This window comes from Ceratotherium simum, chromosome 40, assembly GCF_057802395.1.
Source record: "Ceratotherium simum simum isolate JZ-2026a chromosome 40, ASM5780239v1, whole genome shotgun sequence".
NCBI lineage: Eukaryota > Metazoa > Chordata > Mammalia > Perissodactyla > Rhinocerotidae > Ceratotherium > Ceratotherium simum.
The window spans coordinates 6,097,697-6,114,190 of NC_141939.1; the positions used below are offsets into that span (position 1 = coordinate 6,097,697).

Below are 16,494 nucleotides of genomic sequence, written 5' to 3' on the forward strand. Positions count from 1 at the left end.
GAACACTGATGACACTAAATGCTGGTGAAGATATAGAGCTACAGGAACTCATTCACTGCTGATTAGAAAAAAAAAAAAAATGGTACAGCCACTTTGGAAGATAGCTTGGCAGTTTCTTACAAAACTTAACATACTTTTACCATATGATCCAGCAATTATGTTCCTGGTATTTACACAAATGAATTGAAAACTATGTCCACCCAAAAATCCACACATAGATGTTTATAGCAGCTTTATTCATAATTGCCAAAATTTTGAAGCCATCAAGATGTCTTCAGTAGATCAATGAATAAATAAACTGTGGTACATCCAGATAAGGCAATATTATTCAGCACTAAAAAGAAATGAGCTGTCAAGCCATGAAAAGACATGGAGGAAAGTTAAATGCATATTATTACTAAGTGAAAGAAGCAAATCTGAAAAGACTACACACTGTATAATTCTAAGTATATGATATTTTGGAAAAGGCAAAACTGTCAAGATAGTAAAACGATCAGTGACTGCCAGGGAATAGGGGGGAAGGAAGGATGACTAGGAAAAGCACAGAGGATTTTTAGGGCAGTTAAACTACTCTGTATGATATTATAATGGTGGATACACGTCATTATACATTACCAAAACCCGTACATATACAACAGCAAGAATGACTCCTAATGTAAACTATGGATTTTGGGTAATGATGTATCAATGTAGGTTCATTGATTATAACAGATATACCACTGTGGTGTGGGATGTCAGTATTGAGGGAGGTTGTGCATGTGTGGGAACAGGGGAGTATATGGGAACTCTCTGTCCTTTCTGCTCAATTTTGTTGTGAATCTAAAATTTCTCTAAAAATTAAAGTTTGTTAATTAAAAAAAAAAAACCCTAACAGTTATTTTTATGGAACTCGACAAGCGAATCATAAACTTTACATAAAAATGCAAGGAAAAGAACAAGGTGTGAGGACTTGCTTTACCAGAAGTCAAGACTTACAACAAAGCTATACTAACTCGGATGGTTTGGTCTTGGTAGAGAGAGATAAGAAAACCGATGAGCCGAATAGAGAGTCCAGATATAGAGGTGGAAGTGTAGGGCAGTGAGGGAAGATGATCTTTTCAGTAAATGTTTTTGAGACAGTTTTGGATATCCATATGGAAAACGTTTAAATTGGATCTCTAAGTCACACCATATCAACAATCCAGTGCGTCCTAAACCTACATATGAGATACAAAACAACACAGCATTTAGAAGCAATGTAGGAGAATATCTTTGTAATCTGAGGATGGAAAATATTTCTTCATATTTTTACAAGAAACATTAAGAATAAGGTAATATTTATGTAAGGTACTTAGAGTAGCCAAAATCATGGAGACAGAAAGTAGAATGGTGGTTGCCAGGTTCTGAGGGGAGGGAGGAAATGAGGGTTATTATTTAATGAGTGTAGATTTTACAAGATGAAAAGAGTTGTAAAGATGGATGGTGGTAGTGGTTGCACAACATTATGAATGTATTTAATACCACTGAACTGTACACTTAAAAATGGTTATGATGGTAAATTTTATGTTATGTGTATTTTACCATAATTAAAAAACTGAAAAACATCAAGGAAAAAATATGAAGCAACACAATGAATGCATGATTTAACAATGCCTGTTAGTGTTCCATGAATGTTCAGTGGGGTTTTTTTTCTTCATGAGTCTTGGAGTAAAATATTAATGAAACTTCATAAAAACTAAATAAAATATCACTTTGGGTCAAAAAAAAGAATAAGGGAATAGATGGGTGCATGACTAAAACAAAATATTTACTTATTTGTTGCAAATATCTTCTCCTGTTCTGTGGTGAGTCTTTTTTGACACCATTAATAGTTTATTTTGCTAAACAGTTTTAATACATGTACTTTTCTGTACGTGTATTATTTCACAATAAAGTTTTTTTTAAAGAGGGGATTTTTCGGGCCAGCCCCAGTGGCCTAGTGGTTAAAAGTTCAGCATGCTCTGCTTCAGTGGCCTCAGTTCAGTTCCCAGGCATGGACCTACACGCTGGTCAGTGGCCATACTGTGGCGACAGCCCACAAATAAAATAGAGGAAGATTTGCAACAGACGTCAGCTCAGGGCGAATCTTCCTCAGCAAAAAAACAAAAAAAAAGAGAGAGAGAGAGAGGATTTTAAATTCAATACAAACAAATATTGAAATGGCAACCATAAAGAAGTGACTGTTAATTCTACTCCCTTCTGTACTCGGCAGGCAGGGAAACTAAGGGCTGCCTCAGAGGCTAAAACCCAATTGGGCTGGCAAGGGGGAATATTGCAGTCAGTCACTTTATCTTGAGAATTTTTTAACTTTCAGTGGTCTCTCTCTCCCAGGAGTCCTGTGTCCTTGTGACCCCCTGGCTTGCAAAGCCTCTCACTCTGATGATGCCACCACCACCACACCACCAATGATTGCTTAGTGATTTCTCCCATACTGTCTCCTTTAGTTGTCACAACACCCCTGAGATAGGTTTTACTGTTAAGCCCATTTTTCAGATATGTTCTCTTACCATTAGGCAGAGGAAATAAGGGAAGTCTCAGCTCCCATATCTGTACCTCTAATAATGTTCTTAGCACTGATACTTCAAGTCCAGAGAGGTATTGACAGCCAAGAAAGAGAAAGGATGAGAATGTAATTGTGAATAAGTCCAGCCAGGGAAATAATTTTTAGATTTTTTTTTTTTTTGCTTTAAAAACTATCTATAAGACAATCTTTCTTCATCTTCCAGTGACAGCTTAGTTTTTAGACAACTAAAAGAAGTGATATTTTATACAGTGGGATGTAAACATAGAGCAATTCATTATCTCTGAAGAGGGCAAAGGCAAAACAAACATAAAGAAAATTAAGGATGACTGAAAGAATCTTTAATGGAGCCACATTTGAGTGTAACATCTTTAATATTGTTCTCAGTAAGTCTCTGGGGATCAACTGGTTCAATAGACTTGGACAGTTCTATTATATCTAATTAGTTATTCTAATAGATAATGGAGAAGCTTGGCATGGAAATCATGAGGCATAACGAGGCTTGTGTGTTATTTCCAGATTGTTCTGCAATGTTGTTAGGTCATGGAGGAAAGCAAGTAATGTTGAAAGGATATTCCTAAACTCCAGGTATATCTGACCCTTGTGAAGCAGATGCTGTCAGTGTCCTTCCCATATCTCTAGACATTTCAGGGTTCTCGGTTGATTACCAGCCGCCAGTATCTGCATCTCTCTGCCTACAGCGTCTTTTCCTTAGAACTGTAGGAAAGTGTGCTGCCTCCTTGCATGGCAGACCAGAGAAGCAACAAATTAACATGCCCTCTCCACAACAGGCAGATCCCTCAATCAATGGCTCTTTGAAGTTGATGTAAAAATACCCCAGTTCCTTGTCCCTTGGGGAGAATAATTCTGAGGTGTGTGTTTTGCACCTCAATGTTTGCTTGGAGGATTGAGCTCCAGTGCCCACTGTGGTAGCTGGCTTCATGACACGCGTTTTATTGGCTGTCTTCCCTTCCCGGTATCACCGAGCCACTTCATACCAGTGTTTTCTGCACCTGAATCTTTGTCTCACGGTTGGCTTCTGTGGGATTCAAACTAAGACACCTTAAATATGGACTCTCCTATAGAACATCTCTTGGTACCCCAGTCATAAAGAAAACATCGGGGAAACAGATTCATAGTATAAGTCAGCATACTATTTCTTGTTTTTCAAATTACTTGGAAATTATCTCACCTGGATGTACTTTATCACTTTAGTAGTGACATTGAAGGGGCTGGCAGTTATATGGAGTACATGCTTGTGAAGGAAAGCCCAGAAAAAGTCATTCTTAAGCAAAGTGAACATCTAAAGAACGTCTTGGATTGCCCACATGCAGGGATGATAATCAAAATATTTAACAACTAGTACAGCATGGTCCTCAACCAATCATAAAAGACGCTGGCCTGTATGCTGCAGGGCTGCTACATTGGCTGACCATTGGCTCTGACCAGTGAAACACTGGGGTCCCAGTTCTGCCTGGGTCAAATCTTCAGGCTAGGTTGAGAGGTTGTTGGGCAGAGAATGGTTTACTTGGCTTTTTCCAAGGGAACTCACAGGTAGGTAGGTATGATTTTGATTCCTCTTCAGAAAGAGAAGTGATGGGTAGAAATATTTATCGAACACTTCTAAAGGGAGCTAAAGGCCCAGCAGGGGCCATATTGGCAGAGATTTGAGAGTTTTACACTCCAACATATTATTATTTATGTCCTCTCCTTAGTATGGAAGTGAAAGCCACAAACTGCATCAGGTTTCCTTCTAGAGAATTGTCTCTTCTCCACTGTAGGTAGTCTGGGCAAGACCAAAGAGCAAAGTAGCCAAGGTGTAGGTGTGTATGTGACCCAAGATAAGTCCATCAGAGTCTCTTTCCTGGGAGTATGAAAGTGAAGCAGAATTATGAAAGGATGAGAGAAAAAGTCTTTGGAGTTCATTTACGCAGTGAGAGTGCTAATTCATTCACGCAGTGGGGCTGCTATAAAGTATGGTCAACTGGTTTCTGCTACCCAGACTCCAGAGTTGGCTGGTTTCTCTTCATGTCCTTGACCTTCTCATTGGTTCTGTGGGCCTTTTGATGCCTTCCAGTAATTTCCTTTTATTGCTTAAGTTTTCCAGAATTGGTTACTTTTGCTTGCAACCAAAGAACTGTAACTAATTCAGGTCCTATATGCTTATCTTCAGCCATGTTTTGTGGGGGATGGACCCCTTGAAAGGATGTGTGGCAGCAACTACTGAAGATGGAAGAAAAGAAGCCAGTCCATCCATCTTCATCAAATAAGAGGAAGAAGACACAGGAAGTTGGTGTGGGCCTGAGGGATGTGGTATACGTCACTTAAGGAAGATCAGCTTTACCACAGTCAGCTCTCAGCTACTCATGGAGCTAGAATGTCATCCCTACCTTCTCCATTGTTCCACCAGCTTATGAGTCTGGCATTTCTCACAAGCAAAGCCCTAGTGACTTGGGTAGATACTGGAAAAAGGACAAAGGCTTGGGTCAGGCTCTCCTCTTGTTAGCAATTCTGCTAAGACAGGGAGTAGGTCGACATTGAAATCATGGGCTAAAATGAGGTCTCACTGGAATATGTAGATGTTACTTACCATGGTATTCACATTTACTACAAAATAAATATGCATTTGTCTATGCACATTTCATGGGAACCATATTGTGAACCAGGTGGACTTTCTTTTCTTCTTTTTATGTTTATTCGCATTAAGCAAATTGGGAAATGAATTTTATGTCATAATTGGCAACCATTCCTTTGCCAGTGTTGAGTACAATGCATCCATATCACACTCTCAAAGAGGGGCCACCTGAGCACCTACCAACCTGATCCACCAGCAGAGCTTTGCCTAGTAGCCATGTCTTTTATAGTATTTAGCTCGGGCAATAATATCACTGACCAAGTCATTGTCTATGTCCTCGGGGGTGGCAATGGCATCAATTCCTGACTTAAAGGCCGAGAGACCACCTGAAATGAAATACAGAGGTTTAGATTTAAATATTAACTTTCAGCAGAAATAACATATGAGCATTCCCAGGTCAGCCCTCCAGGCAGACCTTCCAAAGCAGGCAGTCCCAGATCCTTCTTCCTGCTTCCTCCCCTTCTGAAAGGATCTACTACCCCAAGAATCGCTGGGAAAATTCCAGATTGCTTTTCTTCTCTTTCTCCTTTTTGAAGACTTTTGTTTTTCTTACTGCAAAAGTCATATTTGTTTCTTATGTAGCCTAGGCTTAGGAGAAACTAGATCCCCAGCAAATCTTCAATCTGGGAATGCTTGTAACATTTTCTCGGTAATTCAATAATTCATTCATTTACTCACTCACTCATTCATTCATTCAATAAATGGTTTTAAGCACCTACTATATGCCAGATGGGTACCATACTGAGTGCAGGGTGCACACTGGTACCCAAGACATAACATAACCATTTCTTTGTAGGGGTATGTTTGCATATGCATGTTTGTACATATGTATATTTTACCCTAGAATTTTAATCTTCAAAAGTTATTTATGTGTTTAACATAATTGTGCTCTACTCTGACATCTAGAGAAAAAGGCTCCTAGTCCTGATCCCTGCCTTGAAGGGCCTTGAAATAAAAAATAGAAACTGTTTATTCTAAATTAAGGCCATTAAAGTGTGGAAAGAGAGAGGTCTATATATACCATGGGTCTATAGGAGGTAGACTTAACAAGAATTTGTGTGGTTGAATGTAAAGAGAGAAGAACCAGATAGCCTAAGAAATCAATCTGGTTTTCTGGCTGGGATGACTAGATATATTATGGCGCCTTTCACAGAGATAGAAAATGCAGAAGAAAGAGCAAATTATAGAAGGAGGCTAGTGACTTAATTCAGTCTAGGAGGTACTAAACTTGAGGAGGTCTGTGATCAACTGAGCAGAGATCTCCACTTGGACTTATCATGGTACCTAAAGCCTTGACGTCACTGAGAAGGTTCACAGCGTAAAAATTTGTTCAAACACTTTAGAAAGTGGTTAAGTTTCTTCCATCAGGAAAAAATCTATCAAAGGAAGGCAAGCATGTTCTTTTAACTATTGCATTAACTCTCAAGGCATCACTCAATGGCTCAATAACCAACAAGAGATGTAATAAGAACCCCAACATCTGGCAGGAGGGGACATGGAAGTTGGGAAGGAAGACCACTGAAAGGAAGTCAGTGGATCCAAGAGCACTAGTGTAGCCTTTCAACAGCTCTTCCCAGACCCACAGTTGACCCAATGGGAGCACTCCCAGGGAGGCCTAGGGCATGGCTGGCCTCCAGGGCTCTGCTCTTTTAAAAACACTCACTCACTGCTCTTTTAAACAAAGCACCACAAATATAGCCTACCTCTGAGGTGTTCAGCCACACTCCACGTGGGGAATTTTTTCTGGATTGCCTTAATTCTCTCTGTTAGAATCCCAACAGCCTGCAAAAGGTGTTCTTTGCTGTCCCAGGTACCAACAGGGTGATGAATTTTTTTATCAAGCTGGAAAATACAGATAATAATGTTAGTGTCTGGATAAAGCAACACATTTTTCTGCTGTTCCTAATTTCTCCTCCTTGTGTTCAAGTTCATAGAAGTTGGCCTTGGCACCCTTCCTTTATCTCCACAGAGTCAATTCTACAATCCTTTCTTTCACAGAAAAGAGAGTCAGACAAACAAAGCAAGATTGGGGAGAAGTGGGCGTGGCACAGTTTTAGCTAAGCTTGCAAATATAAATAAATAAATGAAAAAGTTGTTTCAAAACAAATAATTAGCACCCAAAGTCTAGACATTTGCAGTCAAAATAAAAATTTATTTCAAACTGGAAAGGCTAGAAGTCTGGGTTTCTATAGACAATTTAAAATAAAGCCTGGAAGCCAATATCCAGATAATTTGGGTCCCCTTTCTCCAGTTTGCCTAAAGATCAAGTGCATTCAAGTAGGGCTTAATTATAGTGTTTTGATCTACTTGGATGAAATTTTCTACTTCATGAACCCCTAGAGGACACCTGTAATAGTGCCCTTTATAAGAGTTTCTCAATTGAACTACATTGCATATTATTAATTGCAAATCGTAGTTATGAAACTCATAAAACTTTTTCTGAAGCTATTCAATAACTGATAAATCTTGAATGAAATATCAAAGATGTGATACGGAAATCTCAGGACAAATTATGCTGAAGTACCAGAGTATTTTGAAACCTGGAAGTACTACAAGTAGATTTCCAATTTGGACTGAGCTTCTGTAAGGAAGGATGAAGTGGGGCTGATTCAAAGCTTCTGGCTAGGTACCTGCATCAAGCCAAATTTAAGTCCCTTGTGGTCCCAGCCATCTTTCAGGACGGTTCCACCATGGCTTTCTCTGGAGATGATGGCTGCAATGAGAGCAGGGTCCATGCAGTGTCTCAGCCCAACTTCTTTGATCAGAATCTGGTAAGGCTTTAAGGCCCTCAAATCCATCTCAGCAAACATTTCAGAACCACGGATCCCTAAGTCAATAGAAAATAAACTGTTTCCTCTGCTCCAGAAAAGAACCCTTTTTCAAAGTTTAATGAGTTAGCCACAGCCCCTGACCACAGCTCACAGCCTGAGACAACCATTCTAGGACATTTTTTGATCTCTGATTGCATAAACCTAGAAAGTTGCACAGCCCCAGACAGATACCACTTCTGCTCTCTTTCTCATTCTTCTGTTTTCTGCCACATTGGGAAGACTCTTGGACTAGAAGTCAGCCAACCTAAGTTTGAGTCTGGCTCTGGCACTGCCTAGCTCTGGGCCCTTGGGAAGTCTCTCCTCCTTGATGAGCCTCAGTTTTCTGACCTGTAAATTGGGGAGGTAGGATTAGATTGACCTTGTAGTTGCTTCCAGCTCTGACACTCTAATACTGGGATAACATGGAGAAGAGTTTGGAACCAGATTACAAAAGAGCGGATGTACAAAGAGCAAGAGCATTGAAGTAAATGCAACAGCAAACAAACAACAAAGCCAAAATTCAATATTTTATTTAAGCAATAATTTCAATACATAGAAATAAACACATCTGGACAAGGTTTGGAAAGAATGGGAGAAAATGAAAAGAAGCAGTTTGTTAGGTTATTCAGGATTCTGTTTTCTTCAAATTTTTAATTTTGATATTACTGCTATAATAATGATTATATCTTTTCAAAATTAAGCTACTTTCTAAGAAAGTAGAAAAGAATCTAAGAAAGAAAGAATCTGAAAGGATTCTAAGAAAGACTCTGAAAATGATGAAAGGGGAAAACCAAATGTTTGCTTTGCTTTTCACTTACCGCAGTTAATCAACTTGGTTATATCACAGGCAGCGCCGGAGGTCTCCATGATCATGATGTTGCCATAGCAGCCATGGTACAGGCGGGGATGCAGGTGAGGGTTCATTGACTGAGTGAAAGGGTACAAGCCCCTGGAAGTGCCTGGGGGACAGAATGATAATTCATATGGAGCCTGTGAAAAAATATTGCTCGAGTTGCTATAATCAACATTACTAAGCTGAAGGCGAAGCCATAGACAAGTCCTTCTCATGTCCCTCCCAAGACCCCTAGAATGACCATCAGACAGATCAGAAGATTCCCGCTTCCCACTCTATTCCAATCTTAAAAAAATTCTAATCCAGCACTTAATTCTAAACATTGTGCAAAGTATTATGAAAATCAGTTCTTATAGGTCCCAAACACATTTGCTGTAATCTTGATCAGAATTAAAATTGCCACTAGAGGTTTAAGCAGGAACTTTGAGAGAAATTTTAAGACACTTCTGATACAAATACTTGTGGGGATGTAAACATCTGGGTTAACAATTGCCTTTGTTTAGGAAGATAAGAAAGAAGGGTTCCATTACAACTTAAGATAAGAAAGAAGGTTAGGATTAACTTAAGGTCTTCATTTTATATCATGTTGCTGTGAAGCTGAGTTTCTAAGTCTAATTAATAAAATTGGAAATAAAATTTAACTTACCACAAAAATTTAAGCTAAATCTATTCTTATTTTTTATTTTGTCGTTATGAAGTGAGTTTCTGTCCAAGTCTATTTACTAAAGGAGATATAGAGCTTTTCTGTAAGTTGAAAAGTTTCTTCTAATAATTGCTAGGATTGTTGACTTGTACCTTAAGACTACAAATATTTTTTGTAAGAAATTGTATTTGTTAAAATGCTTGACGTAAAAACCTACGTTGTTTCACTTAGTGTTGTAAATGGCATTTTTTAAATATAGAGGTGGATTTTACCCAACCACCTTAGGTCTAGTTCTGATTAACTTGACAGTATAAAGAGACTCTTAGAATTAGGCACACAACCGATGGAGCTCTTCCTTATAAATATTTATTTTAAAAGGAAAACAAAACAACTCTAAATATTAACTTTTTAAAACTATGTAATTTTTCAAAAAGTAAAACTCGTCAAAACAAATAAAAATACAGGCACAATCTGCTCTCTTCCATCTTCGAACAGGCAAAAAGGGAATTTTAAATGGGCCAAGAAGTCAGACAGGGAAACTGTCAAGTAAACTCAGGATACTAAGAAAGACTATCTAGATAATAAAAGCAGCAGAAACCATTAAGCTTCTATAAGCAGTGTGGATTCCCATGTGATGCAAAGAGCAGGAACCATCACACTGGCACTCTCTATGGCCTCACTGTAGTATCCTGTGCCTGCAATGTGTGTGGTAAAGATATGAGAGTAAATGAATGGATGGATTCCTATGACACAGATCACATGTAAAATTGAGGCATGGGTGTTCAGAGTGACAGTGCAGACTGAAAACATATATCCAGAATCTGACCATTTCTCACCACCTCTGCTACCCCCGTGGTCCAAACCACCATCGTTGCTCATCTGGATTACTATAACAGCCTCCTAACTGATCTCCCTGCTCACTCTCACAGTCTGTTCTCCACCCAGCAGCCAGAGCGATCCTGTGGACACATGCATGGGGTCATATCAGTCTTCTCTCTTAACCTTCCAGTGGCTTTCCCATCATTCAGAGGAATGGCCAAGTCTGTATTGTGGCCTCTGAGCTCTACCTGATCTGGCCCTCTGCTCAGTTTCTGACTTCTCCTTCCCTTCCCTAACTCTTCTCCAATCACATCCTTCTCCTTGCTTATCCTGCAACATGCCAGGCAGGTTCCTGCTTCAGAGCCTTTGTATTTGTAGTTCCTTTTGCCTAGAATTCTATTCCTCCGGATATCTACCTGATTTGCTGCCTACTGCCTTCAGGTATCTGTTTAAATATCACCTTATCAGCAAAAAATATGGACAGACAGTTCATAGACAAAAAAGAAAATGATCCTTAAACATATATAAAACAATCACACTCAAAAGAAGAGAATTCCATATTAAAACATCACTGAGACACTATTTTTTTACCTATTTAATTCACAAGAATCCAAAAGTTTGACCATGTACTCTATGAATGAGGCTGTGGGGGAAGAGGCTGTCTCATACATTTCTGTGGAGGAGGCTTTTGCAATAGGCTGTTGTTTCAGCACTGTTTATAAGAGCAAATGACTGGAAACAATGCACATGTTATTAATATAGGGACTGATTGGATAAGGTGAGCTACCTCCACACAATGGAGCTATAAAAAGGAAAGAGGAAGAACTCTATACACTCCTATAAAATTATCTCCAGGCACAGAACAGTATTTATAGAATTGTACTCTTTGTTTAGAAAGGGGAGAAAATATGACTGTGTGTGGGTGCACGTAATTTGCTTATATTTTCAAAAGAAACAATACAAAGATGAACCAAAAATTAAAAAAATTGTTAGTTATGGGACAGGGTAAGAAGAGGGTAAAGGGGACAAGGATAAAGGCTAGACTTCTCTAAAAATACCTTTTTTATAGTCTTTATTTTGGAGCCATGTAAATGTTTCCATAATTACAAAAATTAAATCAAATAGAAAAAAAAGACATCCTAAAAAAATGAAAAACAAATCTATCGAATTGAAAACTTAATTAACAGATAGAGGAGAATTATTTCAAGTGACTTTAAAACATGTCAATGTAAGTATACACCACTTGTGGAACACATCCTATGAACATAAAGAATTATAAGAAAACAAATTATATTCAGTTTCATTGCATGTTGGTAATGCCGTCATAGTTATTTTGAAACTATTATACAAATAACTAATCATGTTAATGTTAATGTCATTAGGAATCAGGATTTTTAGTGTTAAGACAGCAGAGGTACAAATATAAAACCAATGTAAAACCCTTGTATTCTTAAATATGAAAATGAAATATCTATATGAATGCATAATTATTTTTGTCTTTTAAAAAAATATTTATTTTCTAATTCTCACCAGTGAAAAGACCTGGAATGACAACCCCATAGCAATGGAGCACCCCTAGCCCCCCAACTGTGGTCTCTAAAGACCATTTCCTGCCAAGAGGAACCAACGCTCCTCAGGAAAATCGCTCATTCCTGGTCTGAGGCACAAAATGTTCCAGGTGAACCAGGAACATCTTCTTGTGCCAGAGCTGGTTCTTATATGTTATAGACACGTACTAAAAAAAAATCTATAGGTGAAGTGTTTTGATGTTTTGGATTGCTTTAAAATATTCCAACACCCCACCCCCGTCCCAAATGCAGGGTTGAGGAATAGATTAAATAAGAATGGCAAAATGTGGAAAACCATAGAAGCTGGATGATGTGTACCTGGGATTTTATTATACTATTCTTTCCCCATTTTGTATGTTTAAAACTTTCCATAACAAAGGTTTTTTTTAAAGTTATTTTATTAGAGAGCCTTTCTTGTCTACTTACATTAAAAAGGCAACACACTCGTGCTCATTCCTTGTCTCCCATTACCTTACATTATTTTATTTATATCACTTGTCACCACCTGACCTTTTTTCCTTCCTTTCTTTCTTCCTCTCTTTCTTTCTGCCAGCTCCTCTCATTAGAACATTTTTTTCTCTGCTGTATCCTCCTCCTCAGCACTTTGAACAATGCTTGGCACAAAACAGACATTCAATAAATATTTGAGGAATGGATAAATGAATGGATGGATGAATGAATGAGAAGGAAAGGAATTATCTAAATTATCTGGATCAAGGGTCCATATATCAACAGGTTTCAATATCCTTTTATCCAACGTTTGCTAGACTCAAAGTGTGGCCCGCAGACCACAGACACCAAAGAGCTCTAGGATGCCTATTAAAAATGCATATTTCTTGGCTCCTCATACTAGGTCTATTGAATCAGAATCTTTAGAGATAAGGCCAAAGAATCTGCACTTTAGCCAGCATTCCCAGCAGACTCTTACGCATACTGAAGTTTGGAAACTACTGCTTTAAGGGGATTGGAATATGACTATGGACCTTACACTACTTGTGTTGACATCATAAACACACAGGCCTTTCTTAATTATAGTCACCTTTCAGTTAAACACAGCTACTATGGTAGATCATAACTAGTCTACTGGCTATATAACTCTGCTCCAGCTGGCAATTAAAGAAGGAGTAAAAATTAAAACTATGTTCTCCTGCCTTTGACCATAAGTAAACATAAATTATCACTTTTCAGTAGCATCACTTTTCCAAATTTAGAATTAAGCATTTTAGAAACACTTATCTCAATCTTCACTCTATTAATAAGAACAATGTGAACATTGTTTACAATGGCTTTTGATATTTTTAGGCAGAAGTTTGAATCTCTTCTTATTCAAGGTCCCTAACCATCTCAACTGCCTGCCTGTCTGTCTAGCCTTCCCTCAGATATATATCCCCTCTTCTCTTCCAGTCACGCTGACCTGCTTACTGTATCCCAAACACTTATCATGCATGTCTGCCTCTGTGCCTTTCCTGAAGTCTGTCTTCCCATCCAGCAGACTGTTCTCTTCTCTTGTTAAAACAACAAGCATTCTTCAACTGTCACGTCCCCTCAAAAAGCCTTTTTGGTTTCCACATCCCGACTGGATGTGAACTCTCCCTCCTAAACTCCTCTCAGACTAGGGTTTTTTTCTAGCTATACTTAACTCTTATTTACTGTCTCTTATTGATAATTTTATCTTTATATGTCTTGCCTTCCAAGGCATTATTCCATAAATTCCCACTGATAGCACCTTTACCTGCTTAGCAAGCAGAATACTCTCTTCATTATAGAAATCAGGAGGTGATTAATGGCCAGGCTGATAGAAGAAGAGCCCACTCCTCCATTGCATGTAATTTTTGCTCTTTCTGATTCATGACGTGCTGGATTTTTTTGTGGACACCCCGTGAACAATGCTAAATGTCGATTAATGACTTACCGATAAGGGCAATAAGTCCCAAAAACAGAATAGAGGAGAGCATCGTGGTGGATCTTATCCTACAGCACCTGTTATGGTTTGAAAGATAAACTGGTTAATTTTAAAACTTGAAAGTTTCCTAATGGAAGCTTGCTTTGATTTAAAAAAAAAGTTTAGAGTCACTTCCGATTCAATAGCCTGTTTCCAGTCCTAAGATATTATTCCCATAAGATCAGCATTGTGGTTCATTGGATCACTCTCTTTCCTAAGCATAAACTCCAACTCATTTTAATCCGATTTCACATTGACATGAACCTGTGAACATCTTACATATGTTACCCACACACGCACTCCCATCCCATCTCCAAGCTTGGTCGTATCATAATTTTGTTCCCATTCTCGAACTACAGTCTCCTTAAAAAATTAAAAGAAACTACTAAGAGGAGCATTAGAGATCATGACTCAGAAGAGCTTTGCTGTGCTTCATATCTTCCTTTATAAACTCTATTCTTGGTTTCATTCAAAAGGCAACTTCTGTGTTTTACAAGATGCAAGAAGGCTAGCACTAACCTGGTTTGTGACCTTGCAGAGAAAATCTCCTTTCTCTGTTTGAGAAGGTATTCTGTAATCAGCAGCAACCTGCACGTCAGGATTTTACAAAGTGGTGGTCTTTGTCCTATAACATAGGTCTAACTATTTGAGAATCCATTAGTCAGTAGATCTCTGAGCACCTGGCTTCAATCCGAGCAGACTTCAGTGTGGCTCGACCACTGTGGAGGAGGTTCTAAATGCCAGCATGGAGACTCATCTGCCTCTTCTTACCTTCCTTCTGTACCACTAATTGCAGGAAGAGCTTTATATAGGATTTAAACCCCTCTCTTTAAATCACTGACCTCATTAGGCCTGATTATAATAGTACTTTGGACTTAGGTGGCCCTTTTAATAAAAGGATTTCAAAGCGTTTATTAACCACTATCAATTAATTAATCTAATGATCCCCCAGGTTCTACTGGAGGCATATATTTGGTGAATTGTTTCTGGGTATCTAAAGTTGTGCTAGGCAAACAGCTTCTAAGTTTGAGAACAAGAAACAGATAATTAGCCTAAACAAGATAAACGGGAAATACTAGCGGCTTTCGTTCCTGGATTGGTTGTTTGCCTGACATGCTGAGCCTCCTGCATTTTGTTCCTCATTCAGTTGTGCCACGATCCCCATACCAATATGTCACATGGCTCCTTGCTCTAATTCTACCTCTAACAAACAAACCTTAGAGTGGCTACCTGCTCTGGGAGATCAGCACAAAGCCAGGGAGCAGCAACATGGGTGCTGGTTTCCCAAACTATCCGAGGAAATGGGAAAAAAGGATTTTGCCGGGGATGAAAAGTTCTTCAGGGTTGGAGTGTCTTTCTTCACACTTATGTCCAAAGGAAGTGATGAAGAACATTGTGCAGCCTCAGGAACAGGAAGTGGATGTTCTTGAAATAGGCAAAGCACATTTCCGAAAGGAGAGGAAGGAGTCTGGCATGAGTCCTCGCACAAGGGTGAGAAGTTTCTGAGACTGCACACAATCCTTCCACACATCCATCAAGTGAAGAGAGGTGTGAGGGGGACAGAGTAGGAGACAGAGAAGACAAAGGCCCTGCGTCAAACAACTGTCCAGGTTCCCTGGCAACGAATAAACCGCAACTCCTCAGAGAACGTGCCTTCACACAGTTGATCTGTGCACTACCTAATTGCATTCACTTCTGCCCCGCCTGACTTCCTGTTTGTAGAACAGACTGCCCTTTAAGTGGCCTCTGGCCTTTCATTCCAGGGAAGAAGGGCGGGGATGTTCTGAACCAATGATGATTCCTGCCTTGACTGTCAGGAAAATGACTCATGAGAGGCCTGCTCCACCACCATCATCGATGCTGCAGTCAGGGCCACTCCTTAATGAGGGGTTTTGCATGGGTCCAGCTGCTCCAAGGTAGCTCTCAGGAACACATGGGCTATCACCAGTGACAGTGGCAACATCACGTTGACGTCGTGCTCATGGCCATTCACAGCACAACGTGAGGTGGAAGAAAGAAGAAAGAGAGGAGAAGAGGGAGTGGAGGAAGAATTAAAAGTCAGGTGAAAGATACTAGGTAGAGGCTGAAGCTGTCCCTAGATGCTCCTAGAGAACTAAAGTAATAATAAAACATTGAAAGTACTGTTGAATGCGAAGCATACTTTATTCCTCTCCTTGTTTTCAGACAGTGAGGTTACAAGTCCTTCTAGGTATGAAGCCTTAATGTCCAGGCCCTCTGCAATTTAGATAATTATTTTCAAACTCATGTGGATTATTAAGCTTTGCTCAAATTGTGAGAATACAAATGAACGTTTTTTTGACACCCATCATACATCAGATTCCTATAGACATTATATCATTCAATCCTCCAACAACCCTGCGAGGTAGGTATTAAACCTTATTTTAGAGGTGAGGAAACTGAGACCCTGAAAAGGTAAGCAACTTGCCAGAGATGGAACAGTCAGGACCTGGCAAAGGGGGGATTTGAACGCAAGTCTGTAAGATTCCTAAATCCATACTCTTGCATGTCTGAGGTACTAGCACTATGGACCGATGGCCCTGTAAAGTAATTATTGTAACAGGTTCAAATCAATCAATTTGCACACAAAACATTGTCTGTGGTCTGAATAAATTATTCCAGTCACAGATATTTACCAGTCATTCAAGTGATTGTAGATGCTGTTGT

The 16,494-nt window shown here is 39.1% G+C and overlaps 1 protein-coding gene across 1 annotated transcript; it reads right to left on the reverse strand.

Annotated features, from left to right (window-relative positions):
• Positions 1 to 5,360: 5,360 nt before the first annotated feature.
• LYG2 (lysozyme g2) lies at positions 5,361 to 13,822 on the reverse strand. The gene is made up of 5 exons (XM_004435847.3): positions 13,780 to 13,822; positions 8,803 to 8,943; positions 7,805 to 8,001; positions 6,878 to 7,016; positions 5,361 to 5,500 (listed from the first exon to the last, which is right to left on the reverse strand). Exons 1-5 carry the CDS (start codon positions 13,820 to 13,822, stop codon positions 5,382 to 5,384), a joined length of 639 nt encoding a protein of 212 aa, XP_004435904.1. The 3' UTR covers positions 5,361 to 5,381.
• Between the last annotated feature and the right edge of the window lie 2,672 nt (positions 13,823 to 16,494).

Bases quoted from the DNA above. Each gene is read 5' to 3' on its own strand.
- LYG2 (XM_004435847.3), bottom strand. From the start codon at position 13,822: ATGCTCTCCTCTATTCTGTTTTTGGGACTTATTGCCCTTATCG. The intron at 8,944-13,779 runs GTAAGTCATTAA...TCTGTCCCCCAG, and splicing joins GGGACTTATTGCCCTTATCG to GCACTTCCAGGGGCTTGTAC. The intron at 8,002-8,802 runs GTAAGTGAAAAG...CTATTGACTTAG, and splicing joins AACCAAGTTGATTAACTGCG to GGATCCGTGGTTCTGAAATG.